The following is a 22,496-nucleotide window of genomic DNA, read 5'->3' as shown; positions in this document are numbered from 1 at the left end:
TGATTTCTAACGAGGCTTTGACCTAAATGTGGTCGATGGGACGACGACAGCGATGTTTGGTGGCTAGGAGGAATAATATAGGAAAAATAATTAAGCAGGCTTATCCTAGCGGACTCTAAAAAGGGGCTTAGAGGCAAGTTAGCCATTTTATACTCACTACTGCCACCTCAGGTCATATGTGTAACTAGGGCTGTGCAATTAATCGAAATTCGATTACAATTTCGATTACAACAGTGAACGATTACAAAATTTGCATAATCGCCAAAAATCGATTATAATATATTTTTTTAAATTTATATTTTTTTTTTTGCAAATTTTTTTTCTTCTAATTTTTGGATTTTTGTCACTTTTTTGCTGGATTTTTGTCTTTTTTATGGATTTTTGTCTTTTTTTGCTGGATTTTTGTCTTTTTTTTTATATGGATTTTTGTCACTTTTTTACTGGATTTTTGTCTTTTTTTTAATGGATTTTTGTCACTTTTTTGCTGGATTTTTGTCACTTTTTTGCTGGATTTTTGTCTTTTTCTTAATGGATTTTTGTCACTTTTTTACTGGATTTTTGTCTTTTTTTTAATGGATTTTTGTCACTTTTTTGATGGATTTTTGTCTTTTTCTGCTGGATTTTTGTCACTTTTTTGATGGATTTTTGTCTTTTTCTGCTGGATTTTTGTCACTTTTTTGCTGGATTTTTGTCTTTTTTTTTAATGGATTTTTGTCACTTTTTTGCTGGATTTTTGTCACTTTTTTACTGGATTTTTGTCTTTTTTTTTAATGGATTTTTGTCACTTTTTTGCTGGATTTTTGTCTTTTTTTAATGGATTTTTGTCACTTTTTTGCTGGATTTTTGTCACTTTTTTGCTGGATTTTTGTCTTTTTTTTAATGGATTTTTGTCACTTTTTTGCTGGATTTTTGTCTTTTTCTGCTGGATTTTTGTCACTTTTTTGCTGGATTTTTGTCTTTTTTTTTTTTTATGGATTTTTGTCACTTTTTTACTGGATTTTTGTATTTTTTTTAATGGATTTTTGACTGTTGAATAATCGTGATTATTATTTTTTCATTTTATTTTTTAACTGCATCTTCTATATTAAGCTTGTGCATGACGGCAATTCGGACCCGAAGTAACACCGTTTCTAGAAGAAACAATAGTCGCTTTTTTGTCACGTTTTCATCCTCGTTTTCGTCGCTTTTTCAAGAAGCTTTTAGATTTGGGTAAAGCCAAACTAGAGAAAATTTTGAGAAAACAGTGCAATTCTGCTTTTAGACATGGTTTTACTCCCAGTTTAAGACATCATTTCTACTCTATTTTGCACCTTTTTGACTAATTGGGTCTCGATCTAAACCTGGCGCTACTTGACAGGTTTAAACTGTGATGAAGTGGTGTGAAAACTTTGACCACCAGGAGAGCTCCATATCCTAAGGACAGAACTGGGACTCAGCCCGTGTTCGATGAGGTAAAACATGCATAAAGAAAGGTCAAACCACCAGGGAACATGAGGTAAAAGTGTAACAGCGTCTTAATCATGTTCTGCGTGTGTGTCATGTGCAGTTAAAGCTTCCCTCCAAGAAACAAAGCGCTCCTGGGAGGTTTGCTCGGACTCTCGTAGGTGGAGAGGTTCTTGGCTCGTCCCGCCGCCCTTGTTGGATGTTTGAGCCGGTTGCCGGGGCGAAGAGGAAGGTTTTGATTTTCGCTCGGAGGACAGCTTGTCGCAATTAAGTGATGTCAGCAGGGAGAGCAACAAATACAGACCGTGTGTTTCAAAGGGCCAGCATTGCCGTCCCATGAGTTCACTCTTTCCTCGGGTTTCCTCGGGGGGGGGGGGATGCGTTTTCGAGAGCGAAGGCCGGTCCCACGTCGAACCGGGTCAGGGCTTCCCGTCCCACACACGTCAGGAAAATCTGCGGTATCGCTAAGCAGGCGGGGAGTGCGGAGGGAAACAAGGCATCCAGCAGAAATAACAAACTGGAAGTGTCCGATAACAGATCATTATGTGCTCGGCGGCGATGTGGAGCAGGGGTTGTACATGTGAAGTCAGAAGAGTGGCAAGTCTGAGCACTGATGGATCTGTTTAGAAGAATGTGCAGACCCTCGAAGATAAGATGAGACTTTATTGAGTTGGTCCAAACATGGCAGTGGAGGTCGAGCCATATGGGTTTTTCCAAATGTCGTCTATAATCCTGTGTTTGAAGCTTCTAAACTGTGAAATGTGTCAGTGTTGAACAGTGGCAGCAGAGGGGGCTGTGTCAGGGGCATGAGGCGGATTTATTCAGGACATTCATGTTTATAGATACTTCAGAGGGAGCTGGTTTTAACTTTTAACCTCTTACCACCCGCCTGAACCAAATGCATTCTGTCCTCTTCGGCCGTTATGTCGTTATGTCTGTGTAACACCTCATTTGAAAGCTAAGACCCACATTTTTGTTGATTTTTTTGTCACTTTTTGGTTGAATTTTTGTCACAGTTTTGCTGAGTTTTTGTCACATTTTTGTTGAATTTTTGTAATTCTTTAGTTGAATTTTTGTCACATTTTTGTTGAATTTTTGTCACATTTTTGTTGAATTTTTGTCACATTTTTGTTGAATTTTTGTCACATTTTTTGTTGAATTTTTGTCACATTTTTGTTGAATTTTTGTCACATTTTTTATTGATTTTTTGTCATATTTTTGTCATTTTTTGTCATATTTTTGTCACATTTTTGTTGAATTTTTGTCACATTTTTGTTGAATTTTTGCCATTTTTTTGTTGAATTTTTGTCATTTTTTGTTGAATTTTTGTCACATTTTTGTTGAATTTTTGTCACATTTGTGTTTTGTTTTTGGTTGATTTGTGTCACATTTTTGTTGCGTTTACATCCTTGTTTCCTTCTCATTTTTTGAATTTTTGTAATTCTTTAGTTGAGTTTTTGTCACATTTTTGTTGAATTTTTGTCATTTTTTGTTGAATTTTTGTCACATTTTTGTTGCGTTTACATCCTTGTTTCCTTCTCATTTTTTGAATTTTTGTAATTCTTTAGTTGAGTTTTTGTCACATTTTTGTTGAATTTTTGTCATTTTTTGTTGAATTTTTGTCACATTTTTGTTGAATTTTTGTCACATTTGTGTTTTGTTTTTTGGTTGATTTTTTGTCACATTTTTGTTGCGTTTACATCCTTGTTTCCTTCTCATTTTTTGAATTTTTGTAATTCTTTAGTTGAGTTTTTGTCACATTTTTGTTAAATTTTTGTAATTCTTTAGTTGAGTTTTTGTCATTTTTTGTTGAATTTTTGTCATTTTTTGTTGTTGAATTTTTGTCACATTTTTTATTGAATTTTTGTCACATTTTTGTTGAATTTTTGTTGAATTTTTGTCATTTTTTGTTGAATTTTTGTCACATTTTTGTTGAATTTTTGTCACATTTTTGTTGAATTTTTGTTGAATTTTTGTCATTTTTTGTTGAATTTTTGTCACATTTTTGTTGAATTTTTGTCACAGTTTGTTGAATTTTTGGCATTTTTTGGTTGATTTTTTGTCACATTTTTGATGAGTTTTTGTCACATTTTTGTTGCGTTTACATCCTTGTTTTCTTCTCATTTTTTGTGGCTGTTTTGGTGCTTTTTCCCCAAGTAGCTTTTTGATTAGGGTAAAGCCAAACTGGAGAAAATGGGATCCGTTCAGGTGGGAGTTAAGAGGTTAAGTGTCCAAAGAAAATATTTTGCATAATTTTTTAACATCTATTATAGAAAACGCTATCTCAATGGCCGCCGCCTGGGCGCCGCCATGTTTATTTCCCATACCGACTTTGAAGCTAAGCAGGGACGGGCCTGGTTAGGACTGGGATGGGAGACCGTTCCTCCGAAGCTAAGCAGGGAAGGGCCTGGTTAGGACTGGGATGGGAGACCGTTTGGGAACATCAGGAAGCCTGGCGACAGTAGTGAGTTTGTGCGTGGTGCCGGCCCCCACGTTGCGGTCCCGCCGCCCGAGGGCATTGACCACGGGTCCATATGGACCGCGGTGCTGCTGTCCGAGGACAACCCGCCGTCACAACAACGCGAATGCACGAGATCTGACTGCCGTGCGTGTGCGCGCATCCACACAGGGCGATGTGTGTGTGTGCGCGTGCGCGCGTTTGTGTGTGCGTCGGTGCGTGTATGTGTGCGCGCGTGCATCAAAACAGGGCAGTGTGTGCGTGCGTGTGCGCGTGCGTGTGCGCGCGCGTATGTGTGCGCGCGCGCATCGAAACTGGGCGATGTGTGTCATTTGCTTTCACGTATTGTGAGCCCTGAGGTACATTTTATTCTAAGGCAGCTTTGAACGCATTGCCAATTTTATTGTTAGGTTATGAATACTGTCTAACAACGATCATTAGGCTATTTCATTTCAAAACCAACTTATTTTTTTTTACATTGTACACTACCGTCACGCACCAAACCACGGGTCCCGCACCGTCACCCAAACCGTTAGAGCTGAACCCCTAATATTTATCCATACTTCTTCCACTGTCTCTTGAATTCTATTCCCTTTTCGCGAACATATTGTCGTTGCAGTTTATAAGACAGGAGTACGGGTGCATCAAACACTCAAATTGCAGTTTGTTTGACATTATTTTTAGCATTAATTATTTTAAACATTTGAAGTGGCCATAGTTTTTGGAATGGGTTGGGAACCACTGGTCTACAGCTGAACTGTGTGACCGGTTGGACATTTCTTTGTAATAACTCATAATCTCAGACTATCAAATGTGGAAACTAGCGAGGCCCGGCCGAAGGCCGGGTCTCAGCTAGTAGTAAACATAATAAAGATTTATTTTTGGTCAATATCGGTCAACGTCGACACCACAGCAACGTTTCCATGGAGATGACCTGGTGATGTCGCGCTCCCTGCGAAGTTTCGCCCGTGTAGAGAAGTTCTTTTTAGGCGTTCAGGTATGATGTAATCTAGTGTTGCCCTGTGTGGCTCTAACTTTGATTTACCAGCATTCCCTTCATTTTCGTTCTGTTTTTCCGCCCTCGAGCCGTCACGCCGAGTCGAGCGCCGCCGATAAACGTCCCGCGGAGTGATCTACCGGAGAACGCGGGCCCTGCGGAGCGCTAAATAAAACGTCGCAGCTTCATTCCCCCCCCCCCCGCCCTGCGTTGAGATTGATAACCGACTCCGGCGATCTCCTAACAGCTTTGTTTAAGACGCCGCTCCTTCCTCCTCGTCCATCTGCACTGTTTTACATCTGATTTCATGCTGCGCCGGTTCTGCCAGTGCTCCCTCCGCCTGCCCCGTGCCAACTCATCCCCTCCCTTCCTTGGCTTTTTTGGAGGGGGCTGCGTAGGTGTCCCATGCAGAGGCCATCTGTCTTCCCTCCCATAATGCTCAGGGTGGAGTAGCGCACTTTAGCTCCCCCTCCCTCCCTCTCTCCCAAACGCTCGCTGTAAAATAAACAGAACGCATTGCGGCCGGGGCTAAAGTTTCCCCCCCCCCGTCCGTTGCTTTGACAGGAGGCTGAAAGCTGACACATTGACGTCGGCGTATGCGGACGGGACGGGACGGGGGGGGTAAACGTACGGGAGCAGTTGCGAGACACGTGTGCGCAAACATCAAAACAATGTCACGCATGCCAGACGCGGCAGTTCAGCGGTGCCGGCCTGGAAACAGATGATCTCCCCCCACGCTGCTGCCGTAACTTTACTTTTAGATATAGGTCAGCGAGGAGGAGGAGGGGGGTGACCGGGAGCTGCAGGACTCGGTATAAAGATGTTACAGAAGACCTTGTAATGGTTAGGGAACAAACAGGCTTTATGTCTGGATTTAGCCCCTTAACTCCCACCTGAACCGAGCACATTTTCTCCAGTTTGGCTTTACCCCAGACCAAAAGCTTCTGGAAAAAAGCTGTGGAAATAGCGACAAAACTGAGACGAAAAACATTATGGAAATGTGACAAAAAAGTGACAAAAAATTGATGAAAAAGTGACAAAAAATGTATAAAAAATGTACGAAAAAATGACAAAAATGTGAAAAAAATTGACCAAAAAATTACAAAAATGTGACTAAAAAAGGACAAAAATTTAATAAAAAATTGATGAAAAAATGTGACAAAAAATGACAAAAATTTGATTAAAAAAAAATGATGAAAAATGACAAATACGTCACAAAAATGTCACAAGAAATTGACAAAAAATTTACGAAAAAATGACAAAAAATTTATAAAAAAATTATGAAAGAATGACAAAAATATGAAAGAAATTGACCAAAAATGTGACTAAAAATGACAAAAAAAATGATTAATAAATGGATGAAAAAATGACAAAAATGTGACAAAAAATGACAAAAAATTGACCCAAAAAATTACAAAAATTTGGCAGAAAATGACCTAAAAATGACAATAAAGTGACAAAAATGAGTTGAACACCCAACAAAAAATGATGAAAAAAAAATCTGATGACGTGAGGAAAAAGATCCTCTCGGTTCAGGCGAGAGTTAAGAGGTTAATAGCAAAAAATGGGAACCTTTTGCCAGGGGCTCCTCTTTCAGTTTCGATTTACACCGTGGTTTACCATTTCAGCACGGCCTGATTAACACACTGAGCAGAACGGCTCAGAACAGCTATAATGTTGGATTGCAAGCTTTAAAAATGTGGAGTTTGGGATTTTAATGACGCGAGTGTATCCAGGAACTACAGGACGAGGCGCTGACACTGTAGAAGAAGAAACAGCTAAATTAAACAGGATTAACTCAAAACTGCATGAAATACTGAAGGTCTTAGACAATGGAACGGTGTTGTAACATAGTTGAAAGCTCAGAAAAGTCGATTTTGCTGGATATGTCCCCTTTGTTTGACAGATAGATTTGACAGTTTAACAATCTTGAGAAATTAAGTATGCACCAATTTCTTTTATGGCATCATCAAAATTGCATTAAAAGCATTTAACTTGACGCTCTGCTGTGTGTTAACCCGACCTCTGCTCAGGACTTTATATGACTCTGTGGTGGCCTCTGCTCTCCACTGCGCTGCCGTGTGCTGGGCCCCGGGCCGCACAGAGCGGGACAAGACCAGGAGGGCCAGCTCCGTCCTGGGCTGCCCCCTGGACTCTGTGGAGGAGGTGAGGGACAGGAGGGTGTTAACCAAGCTCACCTCCATCATGGACAACACCTCCCACTCACTGCACAGGACTGTAGAGGAGCTGAGCAGCTCTTTCAGTGGCAGACTGAGACACCCTCAGTGCAAGAAGGAGCAGGTCCTTCATCCCCACTGCTGTCAGACTAGGGCTGCAACTAACGATTATTTTGTCATCGATTAATCTCTCGAATATTTTTACGATTAATCGATTAATTGCTTGGCTGTGACTGGTGTAGGAAAATTTGATTTTTACTCCAAAAAATTATCACATAAAGCTAAAGTGGCGCCGCTTGAGGACATGTTGATGGAGGAAACTTAAAGTGAATGTTTGTTTGAGGCTCTTGGCGCTAATTCTGCTTCTGATTGGATGAGACAAAGACAGATATTTATGAAATTTACAATGTACAAAACACTACGGACCCTTACTATGAAAAACTAAGTAGGATTTCATCAAAAACACTACATTTTCATGTCATTTTTCCTCTATTTGAGTCTGTGTGAACCAGAAAACGATTAATCGATAACTAAAATAGTTCTCGACTATTTCAATAATCGATTAGTCGTCGATTAGTCATTTCAGCCCTATGTCGGACTGTACAACAAGACTAAAGTAGCATGTGCAATAACTCCTTTGCAAAACTACGTGCAATAATCTCTGTATCTGTGTCACTTTATCAACCACTTGCAGCAGCACTGCCAATACTATTTTTTTTAAATTATTGTCTGTTTTGAGATCAATAAAAGCTCATCTTATCTTATCTTAGGTCGGGGTTAAAAGGTCAACAATCATTTGGTGCTATATTGTGCCGCCTTAGACCTTTATTAGCATATTCTGAAAAGCATGCGATTCTTGGTACAGAAAATTGAAATCAAAACGCAATAACAACAAACTCCCGAATGGAAACGTCCCCAAACTGGAGCCGCCCCTCCCGCTCCGGCTTCATTTCATGACTCCGTGCTCCTGAGTGGACTCGCCACCTGCAGAACGAGCGGCTGAATGAAGGTGACAACAAACAGCTGTGGGCCCAGAACCGAGCGCGACCGAGTGGAAAACCTCTGACCCCGCCCTCCCCCGCAGAGACGCAGCGCCACAAAGAGCCTGTTTTTACAGCCAGCGCCTATTTTCGAACCACCGCCAACTAATAAGGGCTTTCCATGTGCATGTTTCACCCGCCCGCCCCGGGAAACGTAAACAGCGAAGGAGCGGAGTCTTCAGCGTGAATGGGAGCTGTGTACGGAAAAGCTTTTACTGTTGATTCGCCCATCAGTCGTGTGACGCCGTGTTTCCAGTTCATCACTGAACACAGACACTCGACTCTTTTATAAAAGATCCTGCTTTTATTGTTGGAGGAGGGCACTCGCAGGTCACTGCTGCTGGAGGAAATCACATGAGCTCTCAGTCGTACACAGAGGTGCTCAAAGAACTGGACTTTATTACCTGAGTTAAAGCACAGACACTACTGGGCAAAAGTAAAAGTTTCTCTGTCCAATTTTTATTTAAGTGAAAGTGCAGATGTACAACAAGGCAGCGACACCAGGAAAAATCTTCTGATCAGTTTGGACAAGGTTATTCCAAGATGACAATAGGGTTAGGGTAATGTTGTGAAAGAGTGGATCAGGAGCATGAGATGGGGCCATAGAGTCCAGATCGAAACCCCCATTGAGAATCTTTGGGATGTGCCGGAGAAGGCTTTGCACAGCGGTCACATTCTCCCGTCATCAATGCAAGATCTTGGTGGAAAATTAATGCAATACTTGTGACAAAAGCTTGAGGAAAACGTGTTGAAAACGTGACAATAAAGTGACAAAAACTTGTCCAAAGCTTGACCAAAACTTGACCAAAACGTGACAACAAAGTGACAAAAACTTGACGAAAACTTGACCAAAAGATGACAACAAAGTGACAAAAACGTGACCAAAGCTTGACCAAACTTGACCAAAACGTAACAACAAAGTGACAAAAACTTGACGAAAACTTGACCAAAAGATGACAACAAAGTGACAAAAACGTGACCAAAGCTTGACCAAAACTTGACCAAAACGTGACAGCAAAGTGACAAAAACGTGACGAAAGCTTGTCCAAAACTTGACCAAAACGTGACAACAAAGTGACAAAAACGTGACCAAAGCTTGACCAAAACTTGACCAAAACGTGACAACAAAGTGACAAAAACGTGACGAAAGCTTGTCCAAAACTTGACCAAAACGTGACAACAAAGTGACAAAAACGTGACCAAAGCTTGACCAAAACTTGACCAAAACGTGACAACAAAGTGACAAAAACGTGACGAAAGCTTGTCCAAAACTTGACCAAAACGTGACAACAAAGTGACAAAAACGTGACCAAAGCTTGACCAAAACTTGACCAAAACGTGACAACAAAGTGACAAAAACGTGACCAAAGCTTGACCAAAACTTGACCAAAACGTGACAACAAAGTGACAAAAACTTGACGAAAACTTGACCAAAAGATGACAACAAAGTGACAAAAACGTGACCAAAGCTTGACCAAAACTTGACCAAAACGTGACAGCAAAGTGACAAAAACGTGACGAAAGCTTGTCCAAAACTTGACCAAAACGTGACAACAAAGTGACAAAAACGTGACCAAAGCTTGACCAAAACTTGACCAAAACGTGACAACAAAGTGACAAAAACGTGACGAAAGCTTGTCCAAAACTTGACCAAAACGTGACAACAAAGTGACAAAAACGTGACCAAAGCTTGACCAAAACTTGACCAAAACGTGACAACAAAGTGACAAAAACGTGACGAAAGCTTGTCCAAAACTTGACCAAAACGTGACAACAAAGTGACAAAAACGTGACCAAAGCTTGACCAAAACTTGACCAAAACGTGACAACAAAGTGACAAAAACGTGACCAAAGCTTGACCAAAACTTGACCAAAACGTGACAACAAAGTGACAAAAACTTGACGAAAACTTGACCAAAAGATGACAACAAAGTGACAAAAACGTGACCAAAGCTTGACCAAAACTTGACCAAAACGTGACAGCAAAGTGACAAAAACGTGACGAAAGCTTGTCCAAAACTTGACCAAAACGTGACAACAAAGTGACAAAAACGTGACCAAAGCTTGACCAAAACTTGACCAAAACGTGACAACAAAGTGACAAAAACGTGACGAAAGCTTGTCCAAAACTTGACCAAAACGTGACAACAAAGTGACAAAAACGTGACCAAAGCTTGACCAAAACTTGACCAAAACGTGACAACAAAGTGACAAAAACGTGACGAAAGCTTGTCCAAAACTTGACCAAAACGTGACAACAAAGTGACAAAAACGTGACCAAAGCTTGACCAAAACTTGACCAAAACGTGACAACAAAGTGACAAAAACGTGACCAAAGCTTGACCAAAACTTGACCAAAACGTGACAACAAAGTGACAAAAACTTGACGAAAACTTGACCAAAAGATGACAACAAAGTGACAAAAACTTCACCAAAACTTCACCAAAACTTGACTTAAACTTGACCAAAACTTGACCAAACGATGACAACAAAGTGACCAAAACTTGACCAAAACTTGACCAAAACTTGACCAAACGATGACAACAAAGTGACAAAAACTTGACCAAAACTTGACCAAACGATGACAACAAAGTGACTTAAACTTGACCAAAACTTGACCAAACGATGACAACAAAGTGACTTAAACTTGACCAAAACTTGACCAAACGATGACAACAAAGTGACTTAAACTTGACCAAAACTTGACCAAACGATGACAACAAAGTGACTTAAACTTGACCAAACGATGACAACAAAGTGACCAAAACTTGACCAAAACTTGACCAAAACTTGACCAAAACTTGACCAAATGATGACAACAAAGTGACCAAAACTTGACCAAAACTTGACCAAAACTTGACCAAAACTTGACTAAAACTTGACCAAAACTTGACCAAAACTCAACAAAAAAGTGCCGACGACGCATGGACACACGAGGCAAAACATCACTTTTGCAGGTCTTCGCTTTCAAATGTGGTTTTACAATGACCTACCAAGAAGGTCGGTCCGCTTTTGGCTTTTAGATTTGGGCAAAGCTGAAGTGGGGGTTAACAGTGTTCTTTTCCTTGTTTCGTGTTCGCCCTGAGGAGCCACACAAAGCCGGGTCAGTTTCAGCCAAACAAGTTGTACATTCCTCACGTTTTGTCTGCAACAAGAAGAGAAAAAAACAACAGGAAACCCCGGCGTCTTATTGAAACTCCGCTCCCGCCTCTGCCCCGCCCCTGCCCCGTCCCTGCCCCATCCCTGCCCCGTCCCTGCCCCGTCCCTGCCCCGTCCCTGCCCCGTCCCTGCCCCGTCCCGCGCCCTCGCTCACACACTCGGCCTTATTTTGGGGGGCGAGTGAAAGCTCTAGTGTATGTGCGCAATCAGTGAAATTACAGGGGACCCAGCGGAGCCCGACACTCCTCCCCCGCCCCGGAGAGAGCGTTACTGCGGCGCACCGCTCGCTCTCATGCCAACGGCCCAAAATACCAGCCACTTTTACAGGCTGCCCCGCACACAGCTACAAAGTGGAAGTTTACTACAAACCCAAACCTGAATGAATTCCACTTTGAACGCGGCGAGAGTACGAGTGAGCGAGTAACGCCTGACCAGTGTGGTAAATCTTAACCTCTTAACTCCCACCTGAACATGTTTTCTCCAAATTCTCCAAATCTAAAGGCTTCCTCAAAACAGCGATAAAGAAAAAAAGAAAATGAGGATGTAAACACCACAAAAAAGCGCAAAAAAGTGACCAAAAAAAGCGTCAAAAATGACAAAAACTCAACAAAAAGGTGACAAAAGGGCAGCAAAAAAATTGGCAAAAACCCAGCAAAAAAGACAAACAAAAAAGGGCACAAAAAAAAGCAAAAAGAAGGCAAAAATCCAGCAAAAAGGACAAAAATCCAGCAAAAAAAGTGACAAAAATCCAGCAGAAAAAAGGCAAAAATCCAGCAAAAAGGTGACGAAAATCCAGCAGAAAAATGACAAAAATCTAGCAGAAAAAAGTGACAAAAATCCAGCAGAAAAATGACAAAAATCCAGTAAAAAAGTGACAAAAATCCAGTAAAAAAGTGACAAAAATCCAGTAAAAAAGTGACAAAAATCCTGCAATAAAAATGACAAAAATCCAGTACAAAGTGACAAAAATCCTGCAAAAAAGTGACAAAAATCCTGCAAAAAAGTGACAAAAATCCAGCAGAAAAAAGACAAAAATCCAGAGAAAAAGTTACAAAAATCCAGAAAAAAAAGACAAAAACCAGCTGAAAAGTAATAAAAAAGTGACAAAAACACATAAGGGAAAGGGACGACAATGGCAAAGAGGAGAGAATGCGTTTGGTTTTGGCGGGTGGTAAGAGGTTAATGTGGCGTTGAAGACGTGGCCCCGCCCTCTGTCGCTGACTCTCGTTGGCGGTTCCGAAGCCTAACGTGTAATTAAGGATTTATTTCTGGTTAGTAATCCCGACATATTGCATCGCTTTCCGTCGAGCTGCTCGTCCTTGTATGTAATTAAGAATGATCCAGGAGCCGACGTCATTCCTGCTGGAGCTTCTTCAGGAAACTGAGGAAACCCGTTTGATCACAGAGCACGTGAGCGTTCAGTTACTACGACAGAATAACTTAGTGAAACTAGACTTCATGGCCTGGACTTACCCAGTATTCATATTCCATTTTTTGAAGCCGATATCAACCGATACCAAGAGACTTTCCTCAAAGTATCTGCAGTGAGTGAAAAAGTGAATGGTCTCTTTTCTCCAGTGTGAGATCAATAAAGTCTTATCTTTTCTTGCAAACGAGATGTTACAGATCTATTATATCTATTAATCTTTTAAACCCCACCGGAACCGAGCACGTTTTCTACAGCTTGGCTTTACCCAAATGTGAAACCTTCTTGAAAAATCATCACAATAGAGAAAAGCAACAATGACACAATAAAATCGCGACAAAAACACGACTGAAAAGTGATGAAAAAGCAACAAAAATGTTCAAATCAAGACATAAAACTATGAAAACACGGCAATGCTTCACATAAACGACAATGAGAGGAAAAGTCTTCAGTTTTTTAGGTCTTAGCTTTCAAATGAGTTGTTGCTCTGGCCATACACAGTTGTCCATCCAATTATCCATCCATTTTCTTCCACTTGTCCGTTTCCGGGTCATAAATCACATTGTACTTGCCCCTATGGCGCCTCCTGCAGGTGGTGGGTCCACAGAAGGACGGCCTCATGGTTCGAACTGGGCCTGTTGGTCTCTCTTAAAGGGATATTTCAGGATTTTTGACATAGGGCCTCATTTCCTTGTTATCCAGTGTGTTGCTGATTTCTGGAGATATTTTTTTTGTCATTCAAGCAGTTCTTATGTTTTAAGAGTTTCGTGGCGCTAGGCTAGTGCAAGGCTAGCGCATGTCTATGGTATCAGCTAGCCTGCATTAAAAACAGTGTGACCCGCTCCACAGAGCACCTGAGGCAAATCACTTATAACACCAGACTAACCATATAAATGTCTGTGTCCATAGAGTAATTTTAACCATTTTGCATTTAAAATAACTTATATTTGAGCAGCTTCGTGGTTGTATAAGCTACGTGGCGGCGGAGTGACCTGCTAGAAAATAGTCCCTCAAAATGAAATCATTCATGTGATGCAAGGTCAGTTATATTCCAAAAATGATTCTATGGACACAGACATTTATATGGTTAGTCTGGTGTTATAAGTGATTTGCCTCAGGTGCTCTGTGGAGCGGGTCACCAGTGTTAACTTTGACAACATATTTTATTTTAGTTTAAGTCTTAGTCTTTTGACTAAAATGTAATTTAATTTTAGTCGAGATTTAGTCATAAAAAGCTTTTCAATTTTAGTCTAGCTTTAGTCGACTAAAATTGCATGTCAATTTAGTCGTCTAAATTTAAGACTAATTTAGTCGACTTTGCATTGACAATATTCATTATAATCATATTTAATCTTGTTCCTCTGCTTCATGGAGCTGCTCCACATGAACAAAGCTCAGAGCTGATCCTTTGGCAGAGACTTTACATGATCTGAGGCTCTTTCAGACGGTCAATAGAAGTTTGGAGGATTTTAGTCTCTCCTTTTTTTCATTTTTATTTAGTCTTATTTTAGTCAACTAGAATATCTGGACATTTTAGTCAAAGTTTTAGTCTCATGAGAAACTTTGAATTTAGTTTTAGTCCAATTTTAGTCGTCAAAAATAACACTTTGACTAAAATTAAGACTAAATATTTTAGTCGACGAAATTAACACTGCGGGTCACAATGTTTTTAATGCAGGCTAGCTGATACCATAGAAATGCGCTAGCCTTGCACTAGCCTAGCGTCACGTAACTCTTCAAATATAAGAACTGCATGAATTACAAAAAAATATATCTCCAGAAATCAGCAACACTCTGGATAACTAGGAAATGAGGTCCTATGTCAAAAATCCTGAAATATCCCTTTAAGGAGCCATGGGAGACTCTTCCAGGGGCACGAAGCCCCGACAACAGAGCTCCAGGATCATTCGGGCGCTCAAACCCGGTGGTGGTTCATGGAGGGGGATGTGCAGTAGTAATTATCCTTAGTTGTTCCTGCTCAAATTAATGATAACAACTTCTGGTTTTGCTCAAACAAATATTTCCTTGTGGCATGTGAGAACATTATCTTCCTGTTTTTGCCTCTAGTGAATGAATGATGTGGGATTAGTATCATAAAAGTATTGCTGACGGAGACTTTGCCCTATCACAAGATCTTCATTGGGATTGTTGTGGTTATGTTTTTACAGAAGGCAATAAGGATCAGGGATTGTTTTTATTGGTCCAAGACACAATTTGTTGAAAGATAAAAAAGAAAGACATATTTTGTTCATGTTTCCTTTGTAATTGAGAAGCTTAAAGTGCAAATGACACATTAGACACAATTTTTGTTAATACACATATATAATACACAATTATATTTAACATTTTCTTAAAAGTTTGCCCAGTTTTCTTTAGTTTGAACATTTTTGTGATGTTTATCGTTTCACTTCCTTATTGGACACTGACGGTTAGAGGCAAACCACTTTAAACTGTTGCCGTGCCGACTACGTTGTATCTCTACCTCTTTTTATGTCACTTCCTGTCAGTAGCTTAACCTCTTGACTCCCACCTGAACCGAGCACATTCTCTCCAGCTTTACCCCAATCCAAAAGCTTCTGGAAAAAAAGTGTGAAAATAGCAACAAAACTGAGACGAAAACAAGGATGAAAATGTGAAAAAAGTGAGAAAAAATTGACGAACAAGTGACAAAAAATGTACAAAAAATGTACAAAAAAATGACAAAATTTGACAAAAAAAAGGGAGAAAAATTTGACGTAAAAATGGACGAAAATGTGATGAGAATTTGACCAAAAAATTTGAATGATTTGACGAATAAGTGACAAAAAAAATGGACCAAAAAAATCGAAAAATTTGACGAAAAAGTGAGAAAAAATGTACAAAAAATGTACAAAAAAATTACAAAATTTGACGAAAAAATGAGAAAAAATTGATGAAAAAGTGACAAAAACTTGACAAAAAAGTGATAAGAATTTGACAAAAAAATGCAAATAATTTGACAAATAAGTGACAAAAAAGTGACAAAAAAATGGACCAAAAAAAATCAAAAAATTTGACGAAAAAGTGACAAAAAGTGATGAAAAAAAAATCTGATGATGAAGAAAAAAAGATCAATTTGTTTTGTAGGTCTTAGCTTTCAAATGTCTTCTTTCTTTTTAAAGTTGATCTCGGCCCATTCAAAGCACCTTAAACACCTGCATCTTTCCTCAGATCTGACCGTTTCTTGGTCTGGGTCGTGTTCATGTATAAACCTCTCTTTTACACAGTTTAGTTTTGAAACCGTAATGATTTCCCTCCATTTCACATGACTTCCTTTCACTGGAGTTGAGGCTAAGACCCGGCGTGGTGTTGGAGGAGCTGCTCGGACCCCGCGCTGAGCTTCCAGTCGCATTAAGAGGCTTATAAAAGCATCAGCGCCGGCTTTGTTTCATCTCCGTCCAGCTCTTCCTCTCCGGCTGCGCGGAGCTGCTGTGATGATTAGCGAGGGCCGCGGTCTGAGCGTCCTGTGGCGGGCTGCATGTTGCCCATTAAGAGCCAAAAGAGACGGGGAAAAAAAAAAACCTCAGGAAAAAACATGTCTGCAGCTATTACGGCCGTTAATGCAGCGACGCGGAGTGGAGTGCCGGGGCGTTATGATGGATGAGGCACCGCAGAGCAAATGCAAGTCCCCCTAAAGTGGGAAGGTAACCACAAAGTATCACTGCAGAACGGTGTCGCACAATGCTATGATCTAAACCAGGGGTAGGCAACTCCAGCACAGAACCCCTGGCCCCCAATATGATTTTGAGAAACATTATTATGCAAATAAGGGATCAAATAATATATGTTGAAGTACACTTGGTCATATAATGTAAAACAGGGTAACACTTTACATTACGGGCCGGTAAGTCTTTGGTACTTACAGTGGTAATTCTAGATACTTATTGTGGTACTTACAGTGGTAAATGCTAGTTATAATAGTAGTACTTCTAGGTAATTATTGTAGTACTTACAGTGGTGCTTATGGTGGTACTTACAGTGGTGATTCTAGGTACTTATTGTGGTACTTAAAGGATACTATAGTGAGAATTACAAGGTATGTACTTCTAGGAACAGTGGTAACTCTTAGTAATGAAGGTTGTGCTTCTTGTTTTCCCTAATGCTGTTTTTTGTTGTTTTATAGTCACACAATCCTAGAAATTACTTCTGTGTGTAGAAGTACCACATTTACTACCTATGAATTGCTGCTGTAGTATCCTTGAATCAGTGTAAATTTCGTCGACTAAAATATTTAGTCTTAATTTTAGTCAAAGTGATATTTTTGTCGACTAAAATAGGACTAAAACTAAATTAAAACTTTCTCATGAGACTAAAACTATGACTAAAATGTCCAGATATTTTAGTCGACTAAAATAAGACTAAATAAAAATGAAAAGGAGAGACTAAAATCATCCAAACTTCTATTGACAGTCTGAGAGCGCCTCATATAATTTAAATTCACTGCCAAATGAACAGGTCTGAGCTTTATTCATGTGGAGCAGCTCCATGAAGTCGAGGACCACGATTAAATATGAATATAATGAATATTATAAATATAAGCCGACTAAATTAGTCTTCATTTTAGTCGACTAAATTGACATGCAATTTTAGTCGACTAAAACTAGACTAAAATTGAAAAGTTTTTTTTGACTAAATCTTGACTAAAATTAAATTACATTTTAGTCTAAAGACTAAGACTAAAACTAAAATAAAATATGTTGTCAAAATTAACACTGCCTTGAATTACCAATAAGTACCATAGTAAATAGAAGTACAACCTTCATTACTAAGAGTTACCCCTGTATCTCTTAGTAATGAGAGATATAGTGATAACTCTACGACTCCCAAACCCTAACCCCAATTACTAGTAATTACCACTTTTAGTACCACAATAAGTACCACTGTCATTACTTGTAATTACCACTATAAGTACCATGGACTTACCGGCCCGTAATGTAAAGTGTTACCTAAAACAGTGATTCTCAACTGGTGGGTCGGGACTCAAAAGTGGGTCGCGAGCCTATAGGGAACTATTTTTTTCAATATTTTCCATCTGAAACTAAACGGAAACACACTGGAGTCTGTTAAAGAGGGGGTGTTATGCTTTTTTCAATCACATAGCACCAGTCTATATCACACTACAATGATGACAAACCTTCTGTTGGTCTGTAAATGCAGTAAATTAGAATAACTGCCTTGTATAAAATGTCTCTCTCAAAATGGCTGTAGTGAATGTCTTGAAATAGGCCTCTGTCTCTTTAAGAACCTCTGAGCCTTTAGACACGCCCCCTCCACACGCTGTCTGTGGCATCAGTGGGGAGGGGGTTCTGCTGAGGAGCAGTGGTTGGTTACTCGGCTGGTGACCAAAGCTCGGAGGCGTCTCCAGGAGGTGGGGGTGTTCCTAGGAGGACTCAGGCAAACCTATCCCTAAAATGGCCGCCATCAGAGTTTTTACAGATTACTCAAAAATATGTGAATGTGCCAAGGCAACACTTCAGGCATGTTTTTAATGAGGGAATGACAGAATAACATGATGGAAAGCTTGAAAAAGTCGATTTTGCATAATACCCCCCCTTTTAAAATACTTATTTCTGTTTTAAATATTCCTCGTCTGCCCTCAAAAATAAAACCTCTTAATAAGCCATGGAGTTTGTGTTTAAAAAAACTCCATGGAAGCAGAAACTCCAGCGCGTCCTCTTTAAAGACAACACGTTTGTGAAGCCGCATCGTCACTGGAGTCATTTCACTACAGAGCGTCTGAAACACTGATAAAATGGCCGCACGTTGGTCCAGGGACAGGATTAAAGGAAGTGACTTGGTTGTTTCAGATCAAATACATTTGTAAATGGTGGGGGAAAAAAAGACGATTGCCTCCGCTCATCAAATTGTAGCATCTTTACAGCAGGTTTGACGTGAATATGAGGCGGATTTTCATAAAAACAAGCAGCGTTTTGCAACTCAGAGAATGTTTTTATGTCGCTGTTTAGGGAGAAAGAGTGTGAAAGCGCTGTGTTTGCCTCTTTGTCTCTCGCAGATTTGTGTCTTGTTGCTGCGTGAAACTGAAAACTGAGTATGATGATGTTTAACAGCAGTTTTACAAGTGAATCTGCAGCTCAAAGCGTGAAAAATGAAACAAATCCCGTATATAAAAGATTAAATCATGTCATATTGCAGTCGCAGTATCTGTCAGAGACCTCGTAGCCTCACCCTTGTCCTTGTCCCGCAGGTGTGTGCTGCAGCCAGGTGACCGTCCCGGAGCGGATCAACGCGGTGCTGGGCCGGAACATCACCCTGAGCTGCCGGATCGAGGTGGGCTCGAACCTCACCCTGACGCAGAGCTCGTGGGAGCGGCGGCTGCCCTCGGGCCCCGTCACCCTGGCCGTGTTCAACCCCGAGTACGGGACGTCCGTGCCCGCGGAGTACGCCCGGCGCGTGTCCTTCGTGTCCGCCTCTGCGCGGGACGCCACCATCAGTCTGGAGGGAGTGGGCTTCGACGACATCGGCTCCTACACCTGCAAAGTGGCCACGTTCCCCCTGGGCAACACGCAGGCCTCCACCTACGTCAGTGTACTAGGTACGTCTGGAGTCATGTGGAGTATACGAGAGAGTATAAATAACATTTGTACCTTTAATTTGTACCTGACTTTGCCTTGACCTGGAGCCGTGTGGTCGGTCACTTTAACCTCTTAACTCCCGCCTGAACCGAGAGGAACTTTTTCCTCACGTCATCAGATTTTTTTCCATAATTTGGAATTATAATTATTTGGATTTGTGGTCATTGCTCTGCCCAATCCCGTCAGACCTTGGAAGCTAAGCAGGGAAGGGCCTGGTCGGTACTTGGATGGGAGACCGTTTAGTAACACCAGGAAGCCTAGCGAATGTAGTGAGTGAGTGAGTGTTGGTGGTGGTCGGAGGGGCCGATGGCGCAGACTGGTTGCCTCGCTTCCGTCAGTCTACCCCAGGGCAGCTGTGGCTACAATAGTAGCTTACCACCACCGAGTATGGAGTGAATGAATAGTGCAATGTAAAGCGTCTTTGAGTGTCCAGAAAAGCGCTATATAAAACCAATGCATTATTATTATTATTAGAATTTTTTGGGGGGATTCAACTCATTTTTGTAACTTTTTTGTCGGTTTTTTTGTATTTTTTTTGTCTCATTTTGTCACATTTTTGTCATTTTTTTGTAAATTTTTTGTAAATTTTTTATCACATTTTTGTATTTTTTTATCACATTTTGTTACATTTTAGTCATTTTTTTGTCAATTTTTTATCAATTTTTTATCACATTTTTGTCATTTTTTTGGTCACATTTTTATCACATTTTTGTCACATTTTTGTATTTTTTTTGTCACATTTTAGTCCTTTTTTTGTCGATTTTTTGTCACATTTTAGTCATTTTTTTGTCACATTTTTATCACATTTTTGTCATTTTTTCGTACATTTTTTGTCAATTTCTTTTGACATTTTTGCCACTTTTTCATCCATTTTTCTACACTTTTTTGTCACATTTCCATCATTGTTTTCATCTCAGTTTCGTTGCTATTTTCACAGCTTCTTTCCAGAAGCTTTTGGACTGGGGCAAAGCCAAACTGGAGAAAATGTGCTCGGTCCAGGTGGGAGTTAAGGGGTTAAGCCTTGGAAACACACGGGAATATGGAACATCACTCATGTGTAACGATGTTTACTGAGGTCATGGTAAAGGCATTGGTTTGACTTGGCTGCAGGCGAGTGTTTAAGTCGACTGGAGGAGCAGAAAGAGGGAGTTTCACACCTAATAATAGCTACGCTGATGATTCCCAAACTGCGGCGCGAGTGTTCCCGGTGGAGCTTCAAGCCTGTGGTTCTAATGCGTTTCTATCTGTTGTGATTTAGAGCTAATTTCATGCCTGTCGGGTTAGACCAGAGGAGGCCAAACCACGGCTCCCGAGCAATTCAATCTGTCCCGCAGCTCATTTTCCATAAAAATATCCTTTGAGGCATCATCATCACCATCATCACCGACCAGAGCGAGGGCTAAACTAAGAGCAGAAGCACGAGGACCATGTGGCTCGTTGTTTTTGGAGGATTAGCCCTCACTGAGGCGGGACACAGCAGTTGTGGATGATGAAGCTGAAGTGATATCCGATGAATTAGGTGCATTTATCGCTTTGACTCCAGCTGCGTTTGTGGAAAATGTGAAGATGAGCGGTTTTCTGTGCGATGGTAGAAGTTAGCGAGGATAAGAGGCTGAATAACTGATCATTTACCGCTGGCTTTTACACAAACCGGCGCCCGTAAATGTATTTTGTCCCATAGGTTGTGTGAAAAGTGCCGTATAAATAAAGTTGACCTTGATCAGCCTCTGTCCGCACAGCTGTCGGAGCAGAAGTGCTGAGCAAGAGGCTCTGGGGGTTTGACCTTATTCCTCTGCTGTCGCCTGATCGTCTTGTTTAGTCCTGTTTAGTCCAGGTTTAGTCCTGACTTCTGGTTTTGCTGGGTTAGTCCTGGTTTAGACCATGCACCGAAAAAATCATGTGTGTGTCCTGGTCCTCTGAGGCGCCCACGTGTTTCTGTTTTGCCCTAGCTCATCTTTGTAGCTGATTTTACTCATAAAAGCACCAGGTCCTCTTTGTGCCGCATGTGCCATCCTGTGCTTCCTGTTTGTTTGGGCTGAGTGTTTCCCTGGGATTGACCTGACAGGCGCTGCAGCTGCACCATACATATTTCTTTTCCAGACTGCGACAGGACCGGCCAATTCTCCTCGATTAAAACGTCATCATCGTGATCGACCTTTATTAAAATCTCGATTAGATTTAAATTCGATAAGCTGCCCAGCCCTACACCGATCTGATAATGGTGTCAGATATCGGAGCCGATACTTGAAAATATACAATATCCGGTGTCGATTCCAATATTCCAAATATCCGATACTGAAACGATGCCTGTTTTGACTTGGAAAACGATCGCTGAGTTACTTTTAACATCTATAAACCTATTTTTGATCAGCGGGAACTGATCAAAGCTGGGGCAGAAACTCTGATTGTTTTGCTTAAAGTAATAAATGACTATTGACCACAGCTGAAGCGGCAAAGTGTTTATGTTTTATTTGATGTAATGCTGTAGAGCAGGAGTCTCAAACTCATTTGGACTGGGGGCCAAAAATGCAAACCCAGTGTTGGTCGGGGGCCGCAACAGACGAAGCCTTTTATATTAAAGGGGGCCTATTATGCAAAATCGACTTTTTCAAGCTTTACATCATGTTATTAAGTCATTCCCTCATTAAAACCATGCCTGAAGTGTTGCCTGGGCACATTCACGTATTTTCGAGTAATCTGTAGAAACTCTGATGGCGGCCATTTTAGGGATAAAACGCCTGATTCCTTCAGGAAACGCCCTCGACCTCCAGGATACGCCTCCGACCTTTCGTCACCAGCCGAGTAACCAACCACTGCTCCTCAGCAGAACCCCCTCCCCGCAGTGTCTAGCCCTAAGATGTAAACAGAGTCATCATGGAGGATTAGCTTCATGTGTTGTGAACCGGAGCCACAGCAGACTTTTACAAAGACACACATCAGTGTTTCTGTTACCGAAACACCCAGGATTAAAACCGGTGACAAGAACACTTATTTCAGTGTCTGGTTCTGCGCTGGGCCTTGATGATGCACAGAGCCTCCGGAGAAAGCTAATGCTAAGCTAAACCTCGAGTCATCACGTGGAAACGAGAAATATGCACAAATAAAGTCAATAAAACCACCACACACATAAAGAACCGTTTAACAATGATCACACACGGAGCCTGGCTTGTTGATTTGGAAGTTTA

General features: G+C 40.8%; 1 protein-coding gene across 1 annotated transcript in view; it reads left to right on the top strand.

The window, feature by feature from the left end:
* Nucleotides 1–22,496, top strand: part of nectin3a (nectin cell adhesion molecule 3a) — a 129,651-nt gene that overhangs the window by 44,776 nt on the left and 62,379 nt on the right. The window contains exon 2 of the mRNA XM_079574387.1: nucleotides 18,924–19,271. Within this exon, the coding sequence (XP_079430513.1) occupies nucleotides 18,924–19,271 (348 nt within the window). The remainder of the gene's footprint in view (nucleotides 1–18,923; nucleotides 19,272–22,496) is intronic.

This window comes from Gobius niger (assembly GCF_951799975.1).
Source record: "Gobius niger genome assembly, chromosome: 1".
In the NCBI taxonomy this organism is placed as follows: domain Eukaryota; kingdom Metazoa; phylum Chordata; class Actinopteri; order Gobiiformes; family Gobiidae; genus Gobius; species Gobius niger.
This window is presented reverse-complemented; position numbering and strand designations above follow the sequence as displayed.